The 22,531-nt window shown below is 46.5% G+C and overlaps 1 protein-coding gene and 1 non-coding gene across 3 annotated transcripts in view; both read left to right on the top strand.

The window, feature by feature from the left end:
• Positions 1-6,492: 6,492 nt before the first annotated feature.
• On the top strand, positions 6,493-6,574 carry TRNAS-AGA (transfer RNA serine (anticodon AGA)). The gene has a single exon. It is a non-coding gene; the product is annotated as a tRNA-Ser (tRNA).
• A 91-nt stretch (positions 6,575-6,665) lies between these two features.
• CFAP418 (cilia and flagella associated protein 418) overlaps positions 6,666-22,531 on the top strand; it is a 43,113-nt gene continuing 27,247 nt past the window's right edge. The window contains exons 1-3 of one of the 2 annotated variants that reach the window (XM_073631998.1): positions 6,666-6,943; positions 13,642-13,738; positions 20,801-20,865. In XM_073631998.1, coding sequence (XP_073488099.1) covers positions 6,822-6,943; positions 13,642-13,738; positions 20,801-20,865 — 284 coding nt within the window. In that variant the 5' untranslated portion in view covers positions 6,666-6,821. The remainder of the gene's footprint in view (positions 6,944-13,641; positions 13,739-20,800; positions 20,866-22,531) is intronic. The other variant, XM_073631997.1, reaches the window with a different exon arrangement.

The following is a 22,531-nucleotide window of genomic DNA, read 5'->3' as shown; positions in this document are numbered from 1 at the left end:
TAGTAACACTTTACCGCTTCAGCCCCGGAAGATTCTACCTCCTTCCTGTCCAAAGCACTTTTTGCGATTCAGCACTGCGTCGCTTTAACTGACAATTGCGCGGTCGTACGATGTTGTACCCAGACAAAATTGACGTCCTTTTTTTCCCACAAATAGAGCTTTCTTTTGGTGGTATTTGATCACCTCTGTTTTTATTTTTTGCGCTATAAACAGAAAAAGAGCGACAATTTTGAAAAGAACGCAGTATTTTTTACTTTTTGCTATAATAAATATCCCCAAAAATATATATAAAAAAATATTTTTTTCCTCGGTTTAGGTCGATATGTATTCTTCTACATATTTTTGGTAAAAAAAAAAAAAAAAATCGCAATAAGCGTATATTGATTGGTTTGTGCAAAAGTTATAGCGTTTACAAAATAGGGGATAGTTTTATGGCATTTTTATTATTAATTTTTTTTTTTTTACTAGTAATAGCAGCGATCTGCAATTTTTATCTGGACTGTGACATTTTGGTGGACACGTCGGACAATTTTTACACATTTTTGGGACCGTTGGCATTTTTACAGTGATCATTGCAAAGAAAATGCATTGATTACTGCAAAAATGTCACTGGCAGTGAAGGGGTTAACCACTAGGGGGTGATCAAGGGGTTAATGTGTTCCCTATTATGTGTTCTAACTGAAGGGGGGAGGGGACTGTGTAGGGGAGATGACAGAATGCTGTTCATACTCTGTATGAACACACAATCTGTCTGTTCTCCCCTCAAGGAACCGGAAACTGTGTGTTTACACACACAGATCCTGTTCTCCGCGTGCCCCGAACGATCGCAGGAGCCCGGTAGTGATCGCGACCGCTGGGTACTCGCATTAGCTCTGTGGGCGAGCAGGGGGCACACGTGCGCGCCCCCTGGTGGCCACAGGGCGAAGCAACGTTATATAATGTTGTTTCGCCCAGCCGTGCTATTCTGCCGCAGTACAACTGCGGCGCTGGTCAGCAAGTGGTTAATGAAGATCTTCTCTGCATCTGAGCACCTCAAACCAAAAACACTATTTTATTCAGAATTAATATTTAAAGCAAACTCCGCATCTATCCATGTCTTCATGCTTTATTTTTTGAGAAATCACTTTGATAAGACACCCCCATAGCATTTCTGGTCATGGCCATCTTGAGTAAGGGCAAAAAATTACTTCCTGCAATTCATCTGCCCTTAGCTCAAGCATGCAGAAAGGAGAGTGTGCTTAACTCCCCTCCTGAAGACTCCTGGGATGTGTGACATCATTGCCCAGGAAAGTAACCAGGAAGTAACTGAAGAAATATAAAAAAGTTTAAAACAAGTAAATACAATACACATTCCTATCTATTTACTAATTCTAGCAGCATAAGGATCAAAAATAAACTCAATGTTGATTGGGAGATGTTCCACTTTAAAATTGCCAGTGAAATGACGACAATCAGTACCCAAAATTTTCCATACGTGACGTTTTAAAAGTCCCTATTGGTTAAGGTGACCAGATTTTAAAAATTAAATCCGGGGACATATTTTTTTTAAATGGCAAATTATAAACTATTTTATAGGCATATTTTCCTCTAATTACCGTATTTATCAGCGTATAACACGCACCCCAAGTTTAGGAGGGAATTTTAAGGAAAAAAAACTTTTAGGAGGGAAGTTTAAGGGAAAAAAAACTTACATTTAAATGCCCATCAATGCAGCCTCATCAGTGCAGCCTTGCCCCAGTGCAGCCATGTCAGTGCAGCCTTGTCAGTGCAGCCTTGTCAGTGCAGCCTTCTCCAGTGTCCATTGCAGCCTTATCCCAGTGCAGCCTTGCCCCAGTGCAGCCATGTCAGTGCAGCCTTGCCCCAGTGCAGCCATGTCAGTGCAGCCTTGTCAGTGCAGCCTTGTCAGTGCAGCCTTCCCCAGTGTCCATTGCAGCCTTATCCCCGTGCAGCCTTGCCCCAGTGCAGCCTTGCAGCTCACAGTTTGAAAATGGCGCCGCTCCCCTGCGATCCCCTGCGATCCTGAGCTTCAAAATCGCTGACCGCGATTTGAAAATGGCGCCGCCGGCGCCGAAATACACAGAGCCGGTCCTCGGCTCTTCTCGTTCCCTTTCGGCTCCACTTGTAGTCCCGCCCGGGATGGACGTGACTGTGAGCGGAGCTATCCGAACCTAGCCGAGTACACTCGGCTAGGTTCGGGCGGCGCTCGAGTGAAGCCGAAAGTGGCCGAGAAGAGCCGAGGACCGGCTCTGTGTATTTCGGCACCGGCGGCGCCATTTTCAAATCGTGGTCGGCGATTTTGAAGCTCAGGATCGCAGGGGATCGGCGTATAACACGCACCCGCAATTTTCCCCTGATTTTAAGGGGAAAATAAGGTATATATGCAGTGTATGTGGTATGTGTTTATGGAATGATTTATGATAAATACGTTATTTCTCACATTTCGGCCATGAGATAAAATAAAAAGGGATACTTTTTAGAATTTTTTGGGATATGTCTACCAAATGTTAAGAAGATAAAATAGAGAAAAAAATTGAAGGGAGGGATGGGGCGGCAAAATTCAAATCCAATTCGGACAGGGGCGGCTCCAGAAAAAAATTGCATTTATTTTTTCCTGAAGGGGCCTGGAAAGCATTGCATCCACAATCAGTAGATCATGCATGCAATGGGGGCTTCTGTGACATGTCCTCCGGCTTTCAGCTCATACCACTGATTGAAAGCCGGAATAGTCTCTGAAAGAAGGGGATCATGCTCTGCTTCAGTATGTCACAGTACATGTTGGCATTCATGGTTCCCTCAATGAACTGTAGCTCCCCAGTGCTGGTAGCACTCATGCAGCCCCAGACCATGACACTCCCACCACCATGCTTGACTGTAGGCAACACACACTTGTCTTTGTACTCCTCACCTGGTTGCCGCCACACATGCTTGATACCATCTGAACCAAATAAGTTTATCTTGGTCTCATCAGACCACAGGACATGGTTCCAGTAATCCATGTTCTTAGTCTGCTTGTCTTCAGCAAACTGTTTGAGGACTTTCTTGTGCATCATCTTTAGAAGAGGCTTCCTTCTGGGACGACAGCCATGCATTTGATGCAGTGTGTGGCGTATGGTCTGAGCACTGACAGGCTAACCCCCCACCCCTTCAACCTCTGCAGCAATGCTGGCAGCACTCATACGTCTATTTCCAAAAGACAACCTCTGGATATGACGCTGAGCACGAGCACTCAACTTCTTTGGTCGACCATGGCGAGGCCTGTTCTTTGTGGAACCTGTCCTGTTAAACTGCTGCATGGTCTTGACCACCATGCTGCAGCTCAGTTTCAATCTTGGCAATCTTCTTATAGACTAAGCCATCTTTATTTAGAGCAATAATTCTTTTTTTCAGATCCTCAGAGAGTTCTTTGCCATGAGGTGCCATATTGAACTTCCAGTGACCAGTATAAGAGAGTGAGAGTGATAACACCTGAGACCTTGTAACACTAATGAGTTACATGACACCGGGGAGGGAAAATGGCTAATTGGGCCCAATTTGGACATTTTCACTTAGGGGTGTACTCACTTTTGTTGCCAGCGGTTTAGACGTTATTGGCTGTGTGTTGAGTTATTTTGAGGGGACAGCAAATTTACACTGTTATACAAGCTGTACACTCACTACTTTACATTGTAGCCAAGTGTCAGTGGCGGAATTATCAGGGTTGCAGCAGTCGCACTTGTCCTGTCCATTATGGCTGTGCTGTGGTACTGAGAGGCCCGCTGTGGCCGCCCCGCCTGGCTGTTCATTCTGCCGCAGGGAGGGGGCTCTTGCCCGCTGAGGGGAGAAAAGACAGCGCTGAGGGAGACTCTGGACCGCCCCACCTATCCAGAGACAGAGAGAATGTAGGGAGGAGGGGCAGACACTAAAAAATGAAGTCAGCTGACACCAATCGAGTGAAGGGGAGGAGCTCTCCTCATGAGGAAAGACAACCCTGGAGAACGGTGACGGAAGTAAGTGACAAATTGCAGTGCAATCGATCCATCCCAACCTCCACCACCTCTGCTTCTTACTGATCCCATCCCTACCTCCCCCCATCACTTCTACAACAGAGGGGATGATGGGGGGGGGGTAGGGATGAGATCAGTGGTGGGGGGATGGGATTAGTAAGAGGCAGAGGTGGGGGTGGGAGAGGATGACACCACCACTGCCATCCCCCTGAAGTACCACCACAGCCACCCCCCCTCAAGTACCACCACTGCCACCACCACCCCATCAAGTACCACTCTTGCCACCCCCCCCATGAAGTACCACTGCTACCACCCACCCTCAAGTACCACCACTGCCACCCCCCTCCCAAGTACCACCGCTGCCACCACCCCCCATCAAGTACCACCGCTGCCACCCCCCCTCAAGTACCACCGCTGCCACCCCCCTCAAGTACCACCGCTGCCATCCCCCTCAAGTACCACCGCTGCCACCCCTAAGTACCATTGCTGCTACCCACCCTCAAGTACCACTGCTGCCACACCCTCTCAAGTACCACTGCTGCCACCCCCCTCAACATCACCGCTGCCACCCCCCTCAAGTACCACTGCTGCCACCCCCTCAACATCACTGCTGCCACCCCCCTCAAGTACCACCACTGCCACCACCCCCCATCAATTACCACCGCTGCCACCCCCAAGTACCACTGCTGCCACCCCCCTCAAGTACCACCGCTGCCACCACCCCCCATCAAGTATCACCGCTGCCACCCCCCTCAAGTACCACCGCTGCCACCCCTAAGTACCATTGCCGCTACCCACCCTCAAGTACCACCGCTACCACACCCTCTCAAGTAACACCGCTGCCACCCCCCTCAACATCACCGCTGCCACCCCCCTCAAGTACCACTGCTGCCACCCCCCAACATCACTGCTGCCACCCCCCCTCAAGTACCACCAACCCCCCATCAATTACCACCGCTGCCACCCCCAAGTACCACTGCTGCCACCCCCCTCAAGTACCACCGCTGCCACCCCTAAGTACCATTGCTGCTACCCACCCTCAAGTACCACCGCTGCCACACCTTTTCAAGTACCACCGCTGCCACCCCCCCTCAAGTACAACCGCTGCCACCCCCCTCAAGTACCACTGCTGCCACCCCCCTCAAGTACCACTGCTGCCACCCCCCTCAAGTACCACCGCTGCCACCCCTAAGTACCATTGCTGCTATCCACCCTCAAGTACCACTGCTGCCACACCCTCTCAAGTACCACCGCTGCCACCCCCCTCAACATCACCGCTGCCACCCCCCTCAAGTACCACTGCTGCCACCCCCTCAACATCACTGCTGCCACCCCCCCTCAAGTACCACCACTGCCACCACCCCCCCATCAATTACCACCACTGCCACCCCCAAGTACCACTGCTGCCACCCCCCCTCAAGTACCACCGCTGCCACCACCCCCCATCAAGTACCACCGCTGCCACCCCCCTCAACAACCACCGCTGCCACCCCCCTCAACAACCACTGCTGCCACCCCCCTCAACATCACCGCTGCCACTCCACCCAAGTATCACCGCTGCTACCCCCCCCTTCATGATTACTTGGGGGGGTTCCCTTCATGATTTCTTCCACCGGGGCCCTGAAGTTTCTAGTTACACCTCTGCAGAAGTGTCATTTCTTCAGTTTTGTCACATGAAAAGATATAAAATATTTACAAAAATGTGAGGGGTGTACTCACTTTTGTGAGATACTGTATATTATTTATACATTATCTGTGAAATAGATCATCAGCTCCCAATAGTGGTATTACCAATCTCCTGAAAGACAACGGACTGCTGAATATATTGTATTTTCTGTTTTATATATTTTATTATTATTGTAAATAATTCTATTTATTTTATTATTTTAAATAACCTTTTTATTTTTTATTATTTCACATTATTTGTGTGGTGTGCCCTCCTCTCCCGTCAGTGGTATTGATGATCTCCTGAAAGACAAAGAGTCCGTTCACGTGCAAATAAAAAATGCAGAGAACGCACATCTGCATATAACACCATGTGAATGAATATGACCGATCAGATCTGTGCGTTTGTGGCTGCTGTGTTTGAATAAAAAAAAAAAAGTAAAGCAGAGTTGTGTCCCTGACTGTGAAATTTCTGTATTTTTAATACATTTGCTCATGTAAAGACGTGTACAGCCCAGCAGGACCAGCTAGATGCATACACGTGCAATACGGACGTAAATGTGTATAGATGCGTGTAAGTACATGAACACACGTGTAAATATCATGATGCGGGAATGATGCTGTGCAAATGAAAGCCACAGGATTGTTGATATTTTATTTACTTTCCATGGTGTGAGGTGTACAGACTCCATGGACAGATCCCATATATATATATATATATTTTTATATATATATGGCAAGGAAAAGGAATTGTCACACCTCTTATACACATACCTGTCCTCTGTATAGTGATCCTCCATGTTCCTGGTTGTTGATCGACCATATTGTACAACCAGCCAATGTAGTAGTCGTGGCCGAGTGGTTAAGGCGATGGACTAGAAATCCATTGGGGTCTCCCCGCGCAGGTTCGAATCCTGCCGACTACGAATATTTTTAATTTACGATTTTATTTATGAACACAGCACAGCGGCCACACCGTACACGGGAAGGGGACACGGAGGTCAGCGGCGAACAGACGGAGCGGTGCAGGACTAGGCTCGGGAGCTGGATTGCGGGTTAATCCGTTAACTACTGCGCATGCGCGGGTTTATTATGTTTTTTGACTCCAGCAGTCTTCCGTAGGTGGTCTCCTAGCAACAAGCTACTGCGCCAGACCCGGAGGAGGACTTCTTCATGGCCGATAATGATTTGGACTCTCTGCTGGACGAGGTAGAGAGGAAATACTGCCGGTCCGAACCTGAGGGCAAAGGAGCGGCGTGCCGGGCGGATGGAGAGCGCGGGAAGGAGCCCAGAAGGTCAGTGTGCCCGGAGCATGGAGAACTACAACGCCCATCATCCCACTACTGTACATGTGTCTGCATCTATGGGGCGGGCGTCACCTCCTTACTGCAAGTTTACTGCTATAACCCCGCCCAGGCCACACCTCTTCCTAACCCTATTCAAACAAGGGCACGCCCCTTCTTAACCCCACCCAGACACAGCCATAGGCACGCCCCTTCCAGACACAGCCATAGGCACGCCCCTTCCTAACCCCACCCAGACACAGCCATCTTCCTAACCCCTCCCAGACAGCCATAGACACGCCCCTTTCCTAACCCCTCCCAGACACAGCATAGGCACGCCCCTTCCTAACCCCACCCAGACACAGCCATAGCCACGCCCCTTTGTAACCGCACCCAAACACAGCTGTAGCCACGCCCCTTGCTAACCCCACCCAGGCACAGCTATAGGCACTCCCCTTCCTAACCCCACCAAGACACAGCCATAGGCACGCCCCTTCCTAACCCCACCCAGATACCGCAATAGGTGCGCCCCTTCCTAACCCCACCCAGACAGGGTACAGGCCACACCCCTTCCACCACCCAGGCCACACCCCTGAGGGGTAACTGGAACCTTCAGGGCCCCAGTGCAAGGAATCATGAAGGGCCCCCCTGACCCCCGGCCAAGGCCCCCCCCACCATGGCTAAACACCTCCCCTTCTCTCAGTACAAATCCAAATCCCTACTGAAATCCCCCCTTCCAGAACAAATGTCCCCCCCCCCCCAAAAAAAAAATATCACCCCTCTCTGCATAAATCCTGTACCACTAAATTTTCCCCTCCAAGTACACATTCTATCCCCCCCACTCCAAATCCCCCCTTCCAGAACAAATGACCCCAAATCTACAAATTTCCCCTCCTATAACAAATCCTCTTCCATCGTACCCCCCCCCCCCCAACACAGATCCCCCTAAATCACCACACATAGCATTTGTGACCCCTGTACATACACCCCGGTCATTTCTATCCTGGAACAAATCCTCTCCACTCCTCTAATCCTCTGCAGCACAAATGATCTTACCCCCACCCCAATCCCCCTTCTCAGAGCAACACCCCTCTATCATGGGCACAAATCCCTCCCCCCCCCCCCCAATGTTTCAGAGTGGGCACTTTCCCGGCATCTCTTACAGGGTGCCAGGGGTCCAGACACTGCAATTGCCCCCTCTGAGGCGGCATCTCTTTTATTGGGGGGGGGGGCACTTTGGGAGGGGACAGGACTTACAAGGTTTGGTGTTAACTCCTTGTGTCTGCACCTCACCAGCACATGTCCTCGTACCACCCACTTATCACTCCTCCGGGTATATTTTCATATTACCCTCCCCCTTCCCCTTTCCCAGTTACTATTGTCCCTCTCCTGTAAATACAGCAAAACACACAGGCCTCAGCACTGCAGCTCCTCCCGTTCTGTACTCCTTCTCCCCGCTCCTCCTGTCTGTGTACAGGAGAACATCGGAGCCTCCACTGAGGTCTGTGAGGTGTGCAGGAAGTCGGGGGGGGAGACGTGGCAGCTGCCACAGAGGGGGTCGATCACGGCGTGTGGGACACCAGGCACCCTGCAAGAGATGCAGGGCAGATGTCCCGAGTGCCCACGCTGGCGTGCCCCGTTAGGCAGAGAACTGAAGCTCATTGTCAGAGCCTGCTCCCTGGCACTGGGCTCCACGAATTAGCACAGCATGTCTAAACCGAATTTTGCTGGGGGGGTAGGGCCCAGCCCCCCCCCCTTGCTGTGGCGGAGCGCCAGGGCCCAGTCACAACTGCGACTTCTGCGACCCTGGTAGTTCCTCCACTGTCACATCCCCTCCCTAACCTGCACACAGGCACAGCCCAGGGTACACCCCTTCCTAACCCCGCCTAGGCCATACCCCCTCCTAACCCCACCCAGACACAGCCATAGGCCCCCCTCTTCCTAACCCTGCACAGACACAGTCCAGGCCACACCCCTTCCACCACCCAGGCCACACCCCTTCCTAATCCTTACACAGGCACAGCCCAGGGTACACCCCTTCCTAAGCCCACCTAGGCCATACCCCTTTCTAACCCAGCCCAGACAAACACACCAAGCCCAGGCCACACCTCTTCCTAACCCCATCCAGACACAACCATAGGCATGTACCTTCCTAACCCCACCCAGACACAGTCCAGGACACACCCCTTCCACCACCCAGGCCACACCCCTTCCTAATCCTCACACAGGCACAGCCCAGGGTACACCCCTTCCTAACCTCGCCTAGGCCATACCCCTTTCCAACCTAGCCCAGACAAGCACACACACTCACACACTTAGCCCAGACCACACCTCTTCCTAACCCCATCTAGACAAGGGCACGCCCCTTCCTAACCCCACCCAGACACAGCCATAGGCCCCCTCTTCCTAACCCCACACAGACACAGTCCAGGTCACACCCTTTCCACCACCCAGGCCACACCCCTTCCTAACCCTCACACAGGCACAGCCCAGAGTACATCCCTTCCTAACCCCGCCTAGGCCATGCCCCTTTCTAACCCAGCCCAGACAAGCACACACACCCAGGCCACGCCCCTTCATAACCCAACCCAGGCCACACTCCTTCCTAACCCAGCCTAGACATATCCTATGCCACGCCCCTTCCTAACCCAGCCTAGACATATCCTAGGCCACACCTCTTCCAAACCCCACCCAGCATTGTTGCCAACCTCCCACAGAATTTTTTACTGACAAAATATAGACGGCCAGCTTTCTCATGAACCTGTTGCGGGTGTTTTTGGGGCTTGCCTTTTTGCCCCAAAAAATACTCTGACGGTGCCGCTGGCTGCCCCCATAGGTGATCAAGGAGTAGGTCCTCTTTGATCACCTCTGTGGCCCTGCATGACCGGGGCTACTTCTGGTATAGGCTGGAAGTAAATCATTTTTATTTTTCTTAACGCAAAAGATCAAATTTTTTTTTCAATTTTTTGCTTTTGAAGGTAAGCCCTGGTTCACACTGGTGCGATTTGACTTGTCAAATCGCATGTCGAATCAGCTGCAATTGCCGACAATGGCACCGTCCTAATCGGTGCGACACTGCATCTGCGGCGCGGCACCAATTTCAAAAAGTAGTTTCTGTACTGCTTTTTGCGTTTTCGGGCTGCAATTTACATTGACATCTGTTCAGAAAACTGCACACACGTCTCTGAAATTGCGGACGAAATCGGAACTCGCACGCTCAGTGTGAACCAGGGCTTAAGGAGAGATTTAGGCTCTTTGTGACCCCAGAGCTCTCTATAAAGAGGACCTGTCATTCTTATTTCTATTACAAGTATATATTGATTGGTTTGCGTGAAAGTTATAGCGCCTACAAACTATGGCATATATACCGGATTTTATTTTTTTATTTTTACACTACTAATGGTGGTGATAAGCGCATTATAATGGGACTGCGTTAATCTGACACTGACTGATGCTAGGGGGAACTGACTAACTGCCACTGACCACCAGTGACACTAATACAGTGATCAGTGATAATAATATACACTATCACTGTACTAATGACACTGGCTGGGAAGGGACAATCAAGGGCTTAAATGTGTGCCTAACTATGTGTAAAGTGTGCTGCTTTTACTACTAGATCTCTCAGTTTCTCATCCCTGATGAGAAACAGAGACATTGTTCTTTCTGTACAGAGCTGTGTTGATTGTCAACACAGAGGTCTGGGCTGGGATTGTACACAGCCGATCAGCAGGTCCCGGCCATGAATCATTGGTCTTGGAGTTGCTGACAGTCTCCCGCTTTGTGCAATCACAGCAGGTATCGGCAAGGGGGCGTGCACGTGCACGCCCTAAACCCGGAAATAGGCAGCAACGTACGGATACGTCACTTTGCCTACACTGGCCGCCCATCTGCAAGTACAATGCAGGCCGGCGGTGGTAAGAGGTTAAAGGATGAGTTCACCTTTCAAAAAAAAATAATAATAAATGCACATATTTTTGCATAAAAAAAATGTGCATTTATTGTTTTTTTCCTGCAGGAAATTATTGGACTCATGATCAGTGGATCAAGGGTACAGTGTCAGGCTCCTGCAGACAAGCCCTACATTTTTCTGCCTGTACCCCCATACGGGCTGTCTGTTTGAAAGCTGCAGTCCTTGTGAATGAACTACGAGAGCGCTCATCAGCATCTTCACAGTTCATACAGAACTAGAAGCCATCGGCCGCAATGGCTGACGGTAATTGTTCATTAATTCACAGGAAACTGCAAATGAATGACGTGGCCACACTGTTTTTAATTTGTGACAGCAGGTGCAGGGAGAAGATATCCCGTCCACTGTCACATCGAGGTTGTGATGTAGGGGGAACTGGCGGAAGAAGATGGAAAATGTTACACCCTAAATATGAGTGAACTTATCATTTTAACTCTTTTACTGCCAGAGCGGGGGGGGGGGGGGTTGCACACATTTTAAAAATAAAAAAAAAACCCTTTAAATATTATATATTATATATTTTCAGAAAAGCGTAGACCCTGGAGAATAAAATAGTGTTAGTTCCAAATTTTTATGTTACACCATATTTGTACAATGGTTTACCAAGCTCATATTTTCAGTACAAAAAATACACTCAAGGGCCCCAAAATGCAATATATTACCCAATTTTTTGGTAAAATAAACTGTAAATGATGAGGTTTTGCAGAGTAAGTTGATACTCAACATGTCAGGCTCCAAAAGTGAAAGCACCCACAAAACAACAAAGGCAAAGTTCGCTACCCAATATTTTCCACGTGTGATGCTTTAAAAGCCGCTACAAGTCATCAGTTTAGAGTTAAAGTGGAACTTCACTCTCAATCAACATTGATTATTTTTAATCCTTATGCTGCTAGCATTAGTAAATAGATGGGAAAATATATCATATTTACATGTTCGAAACTTTATATTTTTACATTTCTTCCTGGTTTCCAGGCCTAGGCAAATGATGTCATATATCCCAGGAGTCTTCAGGAGGGGGAGGGTTTTTCACAGCTCAGAAATATGAAAAACTCATGCGTACCCAAAGAGAATTTTTATCATTTTGTTCCCACAAATAGAGCTTTCTTTTGGTGGTATTTGATCACCTCTGCGTTTTTTATTTTTTGCTAAACAATTAAAAAAGACCTAAAATTTTGAAAAAAAAAATAAGTTTTTCTTTTGTTTCTGTTATAAAATTTTGTAAATAAGTAAGTTTTCTCCTTCACTGATGGGCACCGATAAGGTGGCACCAATGAGGTGGCACTGATGGGCACTGACAATGGGTAGTGATAGGCGACACTGATGGGTGGCACTGACATGCAGCAGTGATAGGTATTGATAGGCGACACTGATGGGCACTCATGAGTGGCACTGATGGGCACTGATAGGCAACACTGGGCACTGAAAGGCTGCACTTATGGGTACTTATGGGTGGCACTGATATTCAGCACTGCTGTGCACTGATACGTGGCACTAATGGGCACTGATATGCAGCATTGGGAATGGGAACTGATTGGCAGCTGCCTGGGCACTGATTGACATTTCCCTGGTGGTCAAGGATGGCATACCTGGTGGTCCAGTGTGGTGGCCATCCCTGGTGGTCCTAGGTGGGCATCCGAGGGGGGGGGGCTGTACTGATAAACAATCAGTGCAGACCCCCCCTGTCAGAAGAGCAGCCGATCAGCTCTCCTCTACTTGTGTCTGTCAGACGTGAGTGAGGAAAAGCCGATCAACGACTCTTCCTGTTTACATAGTGATCAGCCGTGATTGGACACGGCTGATTACGTGGTAAAGAGCCTCTGTCAGAGGCTCTTTATCGAGATCGGTGTAGCGGTGTGTCAGACTGACACACCACACCACCAATCGTCGCGATGCGCGCCCCTGGGGGCACGCAAGAGCGGTCATTCTGGAGGGCCGTCATATGACGTCCACCCAGAACGAGAGCCGCGCCGCCCAGCCGTCATTTGATGGCTGGCGGGCGGGAAGTGGTTAAAGGGATTGTAAAGGCAAAATATTTTTTATCTTAATGCATTCTATGTGTGCAGCAGCTTCCCTCAGCCCCCCTAACACTTACCTGAGGTCCCTCTCTGTCCACCGATGTCCACGAGTGTCTCAGCTGTCCGAGATCTCCTGATGGGCTGAGACACAGCAACATTGGCTGCCGCTGCTGTCAATCAAAGTCAGCTAGCCAATCAGGGGAGAGAGGGGGCGGGGAAGAATCAGGGCTCCGTATCTGAATGGACACAGTGAGCTGTGACTCGGCTTGGGTGCCCCTATAGCAAGCTGCTTGCTGTGGGGGCACTGAACATGAGGGAGGGGCCAGGATCACAGAAGAGGGACTCGAGAAGAGCGAGATCTGGGCTGATCTGTGCAAAACCACTGCAACAGAGCAGGTAAGTATAACATGTTTGTTATTTTTATGGGGGAAAAAACGAGACTTTACAAAATTTACTTTAATACAAACAAATCTGTGGAGCTCTCTTCTGTGCGAATCTGTCTATGCTTCAGTGCTTAATACACATAAAACGAATCTGTGCAGCTGTGGCTAATCTCTTAATGCTTTTTCTGGGTCTCGGTGTGAGGGGTGAAGAAAGTGGATGAGCTGGGTGGAAATGTTTGCTCCATGCTATGTACTGATAATCAGAATAATCTAGATACAGGTCCATATCAATGTGATTTGACCCTGAAGAGATTCTAAGGTCGGATCTCTGATTATTTGCAGGTTGAAGAACTCTGTTGCGAATGTATCCACCGATGAGGAAGACGTTGATGACCTGATTGAAAATATACTTGATGTTCACATGCATGGAGGCACCAAGGTACATATTATACGGATCACTTTTCTCAGTCATATGTACTGAAGCCCGTAACTGTAATTACTGTTTGTAGTCAAGAAGTGGAAATCAACATTGGCAACATGTCTTCCTTCTCCATTCAGCTTTCTGAACTAAATCTGAATGCAAAGAATGTGTTCAAGATATAATTTCTTCAAGTTATATACTTATAAATATTAATTAAAAGAGAAGAATGGTCAAAGCTTGTTTGGTCATACTTTTCATGAGGGTCACAGGAGTGCACGTACTAAAGCCAAAGCATGCTGTTGGCTGACGTCACAGAGCCTTTTCAGCCTCTGGAGGGATCCCAACATTATTGTCAGGATTCACCCAGGCTGCTGACTGGCAGCTGGCTTAGCTTCTTAGTGCCCCACTGAGTGTCTGAGCCAATGACCCCCTCTCCTGCCTGGCGCTCCAGTGAGTGCTGGATGGGCAGAGCAGTCAGCGGTGACTAACAGTCACGGATCTGAGCGAATGAGAACTGAGTGATCAGCGAGTGGCGTGATCGCTCAGTTCTCGGGCTTAGGGGCGTCAAGGAACAGCTGCAGCCATAGAGGTGAATATAAATGTTTGTTTGAGTACCCCACACTTCTCCTTTATTGGAACTACTGGGCTCATGCACCCGGGCCTTTGATTTTACCTAGAAGCTTCCCGGCACCAAGATCCTACGGAAATGCGTGAACTCCATCACACATTTTCCATCGGAATTTCCGACACACAAAGTTTGAGAGCTTGCTATAAAATTTTCCGACAACAAAATCTGTTGTCGGAAATTCCGATCGTGTGTACACAAATCCGACGCACAAAGTGCCACACATGGTCAGAATAAATAAAGAGATGAAAGCTATTGGCTGCTGCCCCATTTATAGTCCCGACGTACGTGTTTTACGTCACCGCGTTCGAAACAATCGGATTTTCTGACAACTTTGTGCGACTGTGTGTATGCAAGACAAGTTTGAGCCAACATCCGTCGGAAAAAATCCATGGATTTTGTTGTCGGAATGTCCGATCAATGTCCGACTGTGTGTACGGGGCATTACAGTGGCTTGAAAAAGTATTCACACTTCTTAAAATTTTCCACATTTTGTCATGTTACACCCAAAAATGTAAATGTATTTTATTGTGATTTTATGTGATAGACCAACACAAATTGGCACATAATTGTGAAGTGGAAGGAAAATGATCAATGGTTTTCAAAATTTTTTACAATTAAATATCTGAAAAGTGTGGCATGCATTTGTATTCAGCCTCCTTTACTCCGATACCCCTAACTAAAATCTAGTGGAACCAATTGCATTAAAAAGTCACCTAATTAGTAAATAGAGTCCACCTGTGTGTAATTTAATCTCAGTATAAATACAGCTGTTCTGTGAAGCCCTCAGAGGTTTGTTAGAGAACCTTAGTAAACAAACAGCATTATGAAGGCCAAGGAACACACCAGACAGGTCAGGGATAAAGTTGTGGAGAAGTTTAAAGCAGGATTAGGTTATAAAAAAATATCCCGAGCTTTGAACATCTCACAGAGCACTGTTCAATCCATCATCTGAAAATGGAAAGAGTATGGCACAACTGCAAACCTACCAAGACATGGCCATCCACCTAAACTGACAGGCCGGGCAAAGAGAGAATAATCAGAGAAGCAGCCAAGAGGTCCATGGTAACTATGGAGGAGCTGCAGAGATCCACAGCTCAAGTGGGAGAATCTGTCCACAGGACAACTATTAGTCGAGCTCTCCACAAATCTGGTCTTTATGGAAGAGTGGCAAGAAGAAAGCCAATTGATTAAAGAAAGCCATGTGGGGGAGACGCAAACATGTGGAAGAAGGTGCTCTGGTCAAATGAAACCAACATGAAACTTTTTATTGGGAATAAAATATGGGTTTATGAGATTTGTAAATCATTGCATGATGTTTTTATGTCGATTCTACACAGCATCCCAACTTTTTTGGAATTGAGGTTGTATACTGCATATACATTTGATTTAATGCAGCAGATCTTTTGCCACTATATCCTCATCAGTGGTCACCTTAGTATTTTTTACCTTGGTGTATTTTAGATTTAAAGCTGAAGTTTAGGTATGGTCATTTTTACATAGTTACATTGATCCTGCTTGGACCAATATAAGTATGTATTTTCCATACCTGTGGGATCCCCATAGAAGAAGACACTGCTCTTACAGAGATCTTAACTTGCTTATAGGTCCTGTGCCAAGCTGCTGGCCTGCTGCATTGTGAACACAGGAGGTTGCACGGGCGCCATTAGAGCGGAGTTCCAGTCATCTGTGGAAAAAATAAAAGTCAGCAGCTACAAAAACTGTAGCTGCTGACCAGTGTTAATTTCGTCAACAAAAATATTTTCGTCTACTAAATTAATACTATTTTAGTCGATTAAAATACAACTAAAACAATTCAGATGATTAAATACGACTAAAACTAAAAATACCATAAATAATAAACATGTTATTAGATTTTTACTCCAGGAGTTTATAATGTTTGGCAGTCCTAAAGAAATAATGCATTCAAATTTAACTAAACTAAATTTAGGTTTTAGTCGACTAAAATGTACTGGAGATTTTAGTTGACTAAAATAAATAAAACTAAAACAACTCAGATGACGAAAATATGACTAAGACTAAACGGGAAGACTGCTGGGGGAAAGGAGGGAGGCGAACTTCTGTTTCTGACCAGTGCGGCAGTCGGAACGGAAGTTGGAAGCTGGTACCTGTCAAAATCGGATACCTGCTCCCCCCCCCCCCCCCCCCCAAAAGTGGCAGTTGTTCAAGAGGAGCAGGTAACGAATCCTTAAAGCGGAATGTCCCCTTTTGGGTGGAGCTCTGCTTTAAGGGCCAGTTCACACCATAGAAAACGCAGTCCGGATGCGTTCCAGATGCATGCGTGTTTTTGATGCATTCCAGTGTGTTTTTGATGCAGTTCAGTGCTTTTTTCCCCAACTCTTTTTTTCTTAATCTTGAGGGCCAGTTCAAACCAGATGCAGTTCCGTGCACTTTTTTTCTAAACTAAAAATGCATGCACAGTGATTTCCATGTATTCCAATGGCTCCAGTTCACACCAGTGCAGTCAGTTCCAGTCTGTTTCCGGTCAGTTTCTGCACCAGTTACTGACTGGAACTCACTGCACTGGGGTGAACTAGAGCCATTGGAATACATGGAAATCACTGTGCATGCATTTTTAGGGCCAATTCACGCCACAAAAATGCACTCTGGATCCGTTCTGGATCAGTTTTTGCTTACAGTTCACACCACATGCAGTTCCAGTGCGTTTTTGATATAATTTGCTAGGTTCCAGTACAGTTCTGTGCAGAAAAAATGCAGCACGCTCTACTGACCAGAAACTGACTGCACTGGTGTGAACTAAAGCCATTGGAATACATGGAAAACACTACATGCAAAAAAAAGCGCACGGACCTGCATCTTGTGTGAACTAGCACTGAATAAGGACATGTGCGTTCCGGTGCATTTTTGATGCATTTTACAGCGTTCCAGCGCAGGAAGAATGCAGCATGTTCTACTTTTTTTTTTTTTTCTGGAACTGCAAGCACTGGTGTGAACTATGTCAATAAAAAACATATAACCTACTTTCCATGCATTTTTGATGCAGAAACAAAACGCACTGGACTGCATGTGGTGTGAACTGGCCCAAAGGGAAAACTTTGCATAACTTTCTGGATTCCCTGCATGCTTTGCAACTCCTCCTCTGTTGTTACTTTCAATTTCGAAGGACTACATATCCCATGGTACCTTGCGGAATGCAAAGCTGGGATTCCTGTACTGACTCCACCTCCTAAAACTGCTCCTCTCAGCACCTCTGTAGTTCAGAAGGCAGGCTCTATGAATTCTGTGACTAGAGGTCGACCGATATATCGGCCGATATTTGGCTTTTTTTACTTAATCGGCATCGGCCGATTGTGCTGATAAAAAAAGCCGATTATATCTTCAGCGGGACTTGCAAATGACTTCTGTAATAGAAGTCAATGCAAGTTTTCTTCTCTCCTCCTCTGGGCAGCCTGCCAAGTCTGATAAGAAGATACATTTGTATCTCTTTCAGGTTCTTTTATTAATAAACTGAACTCCGTGGAGAAGTTCTCAGTTTAACCATTTAAAGACTAAATCTTTTCTGACACTTGTTGCTTACAAGTAAAAATCCTGTATTTTCTGCTAGAAAATCACTTAGAACCCCCAAACATTATATATATATTTTTTCTAGCAGAGACCCTAGGGAATAAAATAGCGGTTGTTGCAATATTTTATGTCACACGGTATTTGCGCAGCGGTCTTTCAAACGCAATTTTTTTTTAAAAAATACACTAATGAAATAAAAAAAAAAAAAAAAGCAGTAAAGTTAGCCCATTTTTTTTCGTCCAAAAGTTTGGATTACCTGTTTTTGTGTATTTAATATTTAAGATAGTTATATTTTTTTTTTAATCTAAATTCTACATACAAGTGAACTGATTGGAGGTTTGTTTTGTTTAATAAATGTTTAAATATAAAAAATTTTCTGTATCACTTATTACTTAAGGCTGCTTTCACACTGGAGCGGGCATGCGTTGACGGTAAAACGCTGTTAGTTTTAGCGGCGCTTTACCGTCATTTTAGCGGCGCTATTCGGCAGCTAGCGGGGCGCTTATAACCCAGCTAGCGACCGAAGAAGGGGTTAAATGCGCCCCTAAAGCGCTGCTGCCGAAACGCTTTGCAGGCTCTTCGGCAGCGGTGCGCATTCATTTCAATGGGCAGGAGTGGTGGAGGAGCGGTATACACCGCTCCGAAGATGCTGCTTGCAGGACTTTTTTTTAATTTCCTGCCAGCGCATCGCCTCAGTGTGAAAGCACTCGGGCTTTCACATAGACTGCAGGGGAGCCGTTTTACAGGCGCTATTTTTAGCCCAAAAGCGCCTGAAAAACGCCCCAGTGTGAAAGGGGTCTAACTGTTAAATTTTATGCGATGAAGGGAAAAAAAAAAGAAAGAAATCGGCCTAATATATCGGCCCAAAAAAATCGGCATCATATATCGGCTATCGGCCACCACGATTTCTAAATATCGGCTTTGGCATCGGCCAGAGAAAAACCCATATCGGTCGACCTCTATCTGTGACACAGCAGTGCCTACTCACAGGGTATAGTGAATATGTGTTACAGAATTCAATGAAGTAAATGTGTGGGGATCTTCACAAAGTAAATTTATAAACTTTAAAGTGGAGTTCCACACAAAAATGGAACTTCCGCTTTTCGGAACCCTCCCCCCTCCGGTGTCACATTTGGCACCTTTCAGGGGGGAGGGGGGTGCAGATACCTGTCTAAGACAGGTATTTGCACCCACTTCCTGGCATAGACTCCCACGGGAGTCTGTGCCTCTTCCTGTCCCTCCGCGCTGTCTGCTGGGAAACACACACAGGTCCCAGGAGATAGCGGGGACCAGTTACGACGCACAGTGCGACTCGCGCATGCGCAGTAGGGAACCGGGAAGTGAAGCCGCAACGCTTCACTTCCTGATTCCCTCACCTAGGATGGCGGCGGCAGCTGCCAAGAGTCGAGCGATTTATCGGCGTCGGCTGCCGACATCGCTGGACCCTGGGACAGGTAAGTGGCCATGTATTAAAAGTCAGCAGCTGCAGTATTTGTAGCTGCTGGCTTTTAATATTTTTTTTTTAGGTGGACTCCCTCTTTAAGATAGTTAAAGTGGTTGTAAAGTCATTGTGCATTATTGATGGAAACCCCTACAGCAAGAAATACAGTGCAATATCTGTTTAAAATGATGCAGCTAAATATTCTATTTCAGAGTGTCGCTGTGCGGTCACGTGACCTCCCTCTGCTCTCCTTCCCCAATCCAAGGACTGCATTGGGAGGGGCTGAGATTCCCCTCTGACATAAGCTGGGATGACAGCGGCGGGAGGTCATGTGACCGCACATTGGCGCTCTGTAATAAGCTCTGTATTTAGCTTCATAATTTAAAAATAACACAGATACTGCATTGTATATCTTGCTGTGACAGAGGGGTTTCCAGTAATTATGCACAATGACTTTACAGCCACACAATATAGCAGGAGGGGAGGGGAGGGAGCAGATCAGCTCTCACATCACTGACTGCTGAGCTGACAGGCAGGGAGAGAGGGGCAGAGAGAGAGACTGTGGGATGATGGAGGCATGTAAACTGACCACCGTATCAGGGATCAGCAGCCATGATTACCATGGTCAACACACTTAGGGGGACACAGGAACAGGCAGGATCAACCAGATATTTTACAGCATAGAGAGGGACAAATGACACTGCACAAGCACTATGCTGTATATCTTGCTTTAAAGGAATAGGATCTGTGCCCCCCCCATTAGGGAGATTCACCCTCTCTATTTGTCCTGCTTACCACTGTCATTGATAGTGAAAGAAAATTCCAAATTTTGGGTTGTCCCTAGAAATGTTCCAACGGCATATCTCCCAACTGTCCCTGATTTGGAGGGACTGTCCCTGATTTGGAGCAATATCCCTCTGTCCCTCATTCCTCCTAATTTGTCCCTCATTTTGGTCTGATCTATATAGTTGTATATAAAATGCACTTTTTATCTATCAAAAAAGTGTTTTCCAGCACTAAATCTTGCATCCAATTTCTAAATCTTGTTTTTTGTACAATTCTCCTTTAAGGGGGTGTGGCAGGGGGCGTGTCCTATGCTTGCATACTTTTGCTGATAGGTGTCCCTCGTTCCCATCTCAAAAAGTTGGGAGGTATGCAATGGGGACACTAGTTCTGGTGACCTGGGGGTCCCTAAAGAATTTACTTAATTTGTAGGGATTTCCTCTCACTTCCTGTTTTGGTTATTGGACAGGAAGTGAAGGGAAATCTTCACAATGGGAGAGAAAAAAAATCTGAAAGGGGCTATAATTATAACCCTCCCGTGCTCTATCCAAAATGAAAAAAAGAAAAAAAAAAGTTTTTCCTATACTGTAGTTCTACTTTAATGGAGATGAATATACCATATAAAATGTGATGTTTTATTTACTGACCAGCTACAGCAGGATAACATTTATTATTTCTGTTTTAGGCACATAGGACAAAACCTTCGAATCAGAAGCCCAGTAAAATAGCCAATCAACCACACAGTAAAAAGTGAGTAAAAAAATATTGAATATTACTTATGTAAAAGATACTGAAGTCTTATGCCCCGTACACACAGTCGGACATTGAACGGACATTCCGACAACAAAATCCTAGGATTTTTTCTGATGGATGTTGGCTCAAACTTGTCTTGCATACACACGGTCGCACAAAGTTGTCGGAAAATCCGATCGTTCCTAACGTGGTGACGTAAAACACGTACGTGGGGACTATAAACGGGGCAGTAGCCAATAGCTTTTGTCTCTTAATTTATTCTGAGCATGCGTGGCACTTTGTGCGTCGGATTTGTGTACACACAATCGGAAATTCCTTCAACGGATTTTGTTGGGGATTTACAGAACAGGAAGACAGACAACAATATTCATTTTACAATGGTCATAACCCTTCCCCACTCTACTTAAATATTCTATATTTTATCCACTGTATCAATCCCCATTGGTGAGATTTTCTATCATTTCCTGTCCTGGTCACTGGGAAAGGAAGTGAGAGAAAATCATCCTAATGAGGGTCAGACAATGATAAAACATGGACAGGGGTTCTAACTTCTCCAAACTTGATCCAAAATGAAAAAAAAAAAAAAAGTCTGGATTTGAGCTTTAGATAAGTACAGAGCATAGTAGCAGACTGAAGAAGAAACCCAAAAACAACATTTAAAGAGGGAGTCCACCTAAAAAAAAATATATTAAAAGCCAGCAGCTACAAATACTGCAGCTGCTGACTTTTAATTAATGGACACTTACCTGTCCCAGGGTCCAGCGATGTTGGCATTCGAAGCTGATCAATCGCTCGGGTTTCGGCAGCTGCCGCCGCCATCCTCGGTGAGGGAATCGGGAAGTGAAGCGTTGCAGCTTCACTTCCCAGTTCTCTACTGCGGATGCACGAGTCGCGCTGTGCATCCTAACTGGTCCCCGCTCTATCCTGGGACCAGGCCTCTTGCTGCTGTTTGAGGATCTACTTTTTCAGACGTTCTCTTTTTTTTTTTTTTTTTTTTTTTTTTTTTATGTATGTATTTGCATGCATTTTCGCACATATGTGTTCGCGCAAATGCGCTGAAACTTATTGTCGCATTCTTGTTCTACACAATATGTAAATGGGCATTTCCGCACATTTTTCCACACATCATCTTCCTGGTTCACGCGATGATCAGTTGTGATTGGTCACAGCTGATCACGTGGTAAGAAGCCTCTGTCAGAGGCTTCATACCACGATCGGAGATGCGACGTGTCAGACTGACGCCCAGTCAGGATAACAGAACCACTTCCCGGCCGTCAATCTGCTATAGGCCAGGCGGGAAGTGGTTAAAGTATAACTAAGGGTGATTTGATTTTTTTTTTTTTTTTAGTTTTGGATAGTGAAGAGGGATTTGAACTCCTGTAAGGTTTTTATTGCTGTGTGTCCCAGTTACAGTTATCATTGAAAATGAAAGTAAAAGAAAATCAAAAATTTTGGGTTGTTCCTAGAACAGTAATAGAGATGAAATCCTCCACTGGGGTCACTAGTTCTGGTGTAAACCAAGGATTCTCTCCCTTTTGTGGGATTTCCTCTTACTTCCTGTTTGGCTTTGGGACAGGAAGTGAAGGTAAATCTCCCCAATAGAACACAGATGGAAAAAAAAAAAAAAAAGAAGACAGAGGTTATAACCCTACCTTACCAAAAT

The sequence above is a fragment of the Aquarana catesbeiana genome, linkage group LG05 (assembly GCF_042186555.1).
Source record: "Aquarana catesbeiana isolate 2022-GZ linkage group LG05, ASM4218655v1, whole genome shotgun sequence".
In the NCBI taxonomy this organism is placed as follows: Eukaryota; Metazoa; Chordata; class Amphibia; order Anura; family Ranidae; genus Aquarana; species Aquarana catesbeiana.
This window is presented reverse-complemented; position numbering and strand designations above follow the sequence as displayed.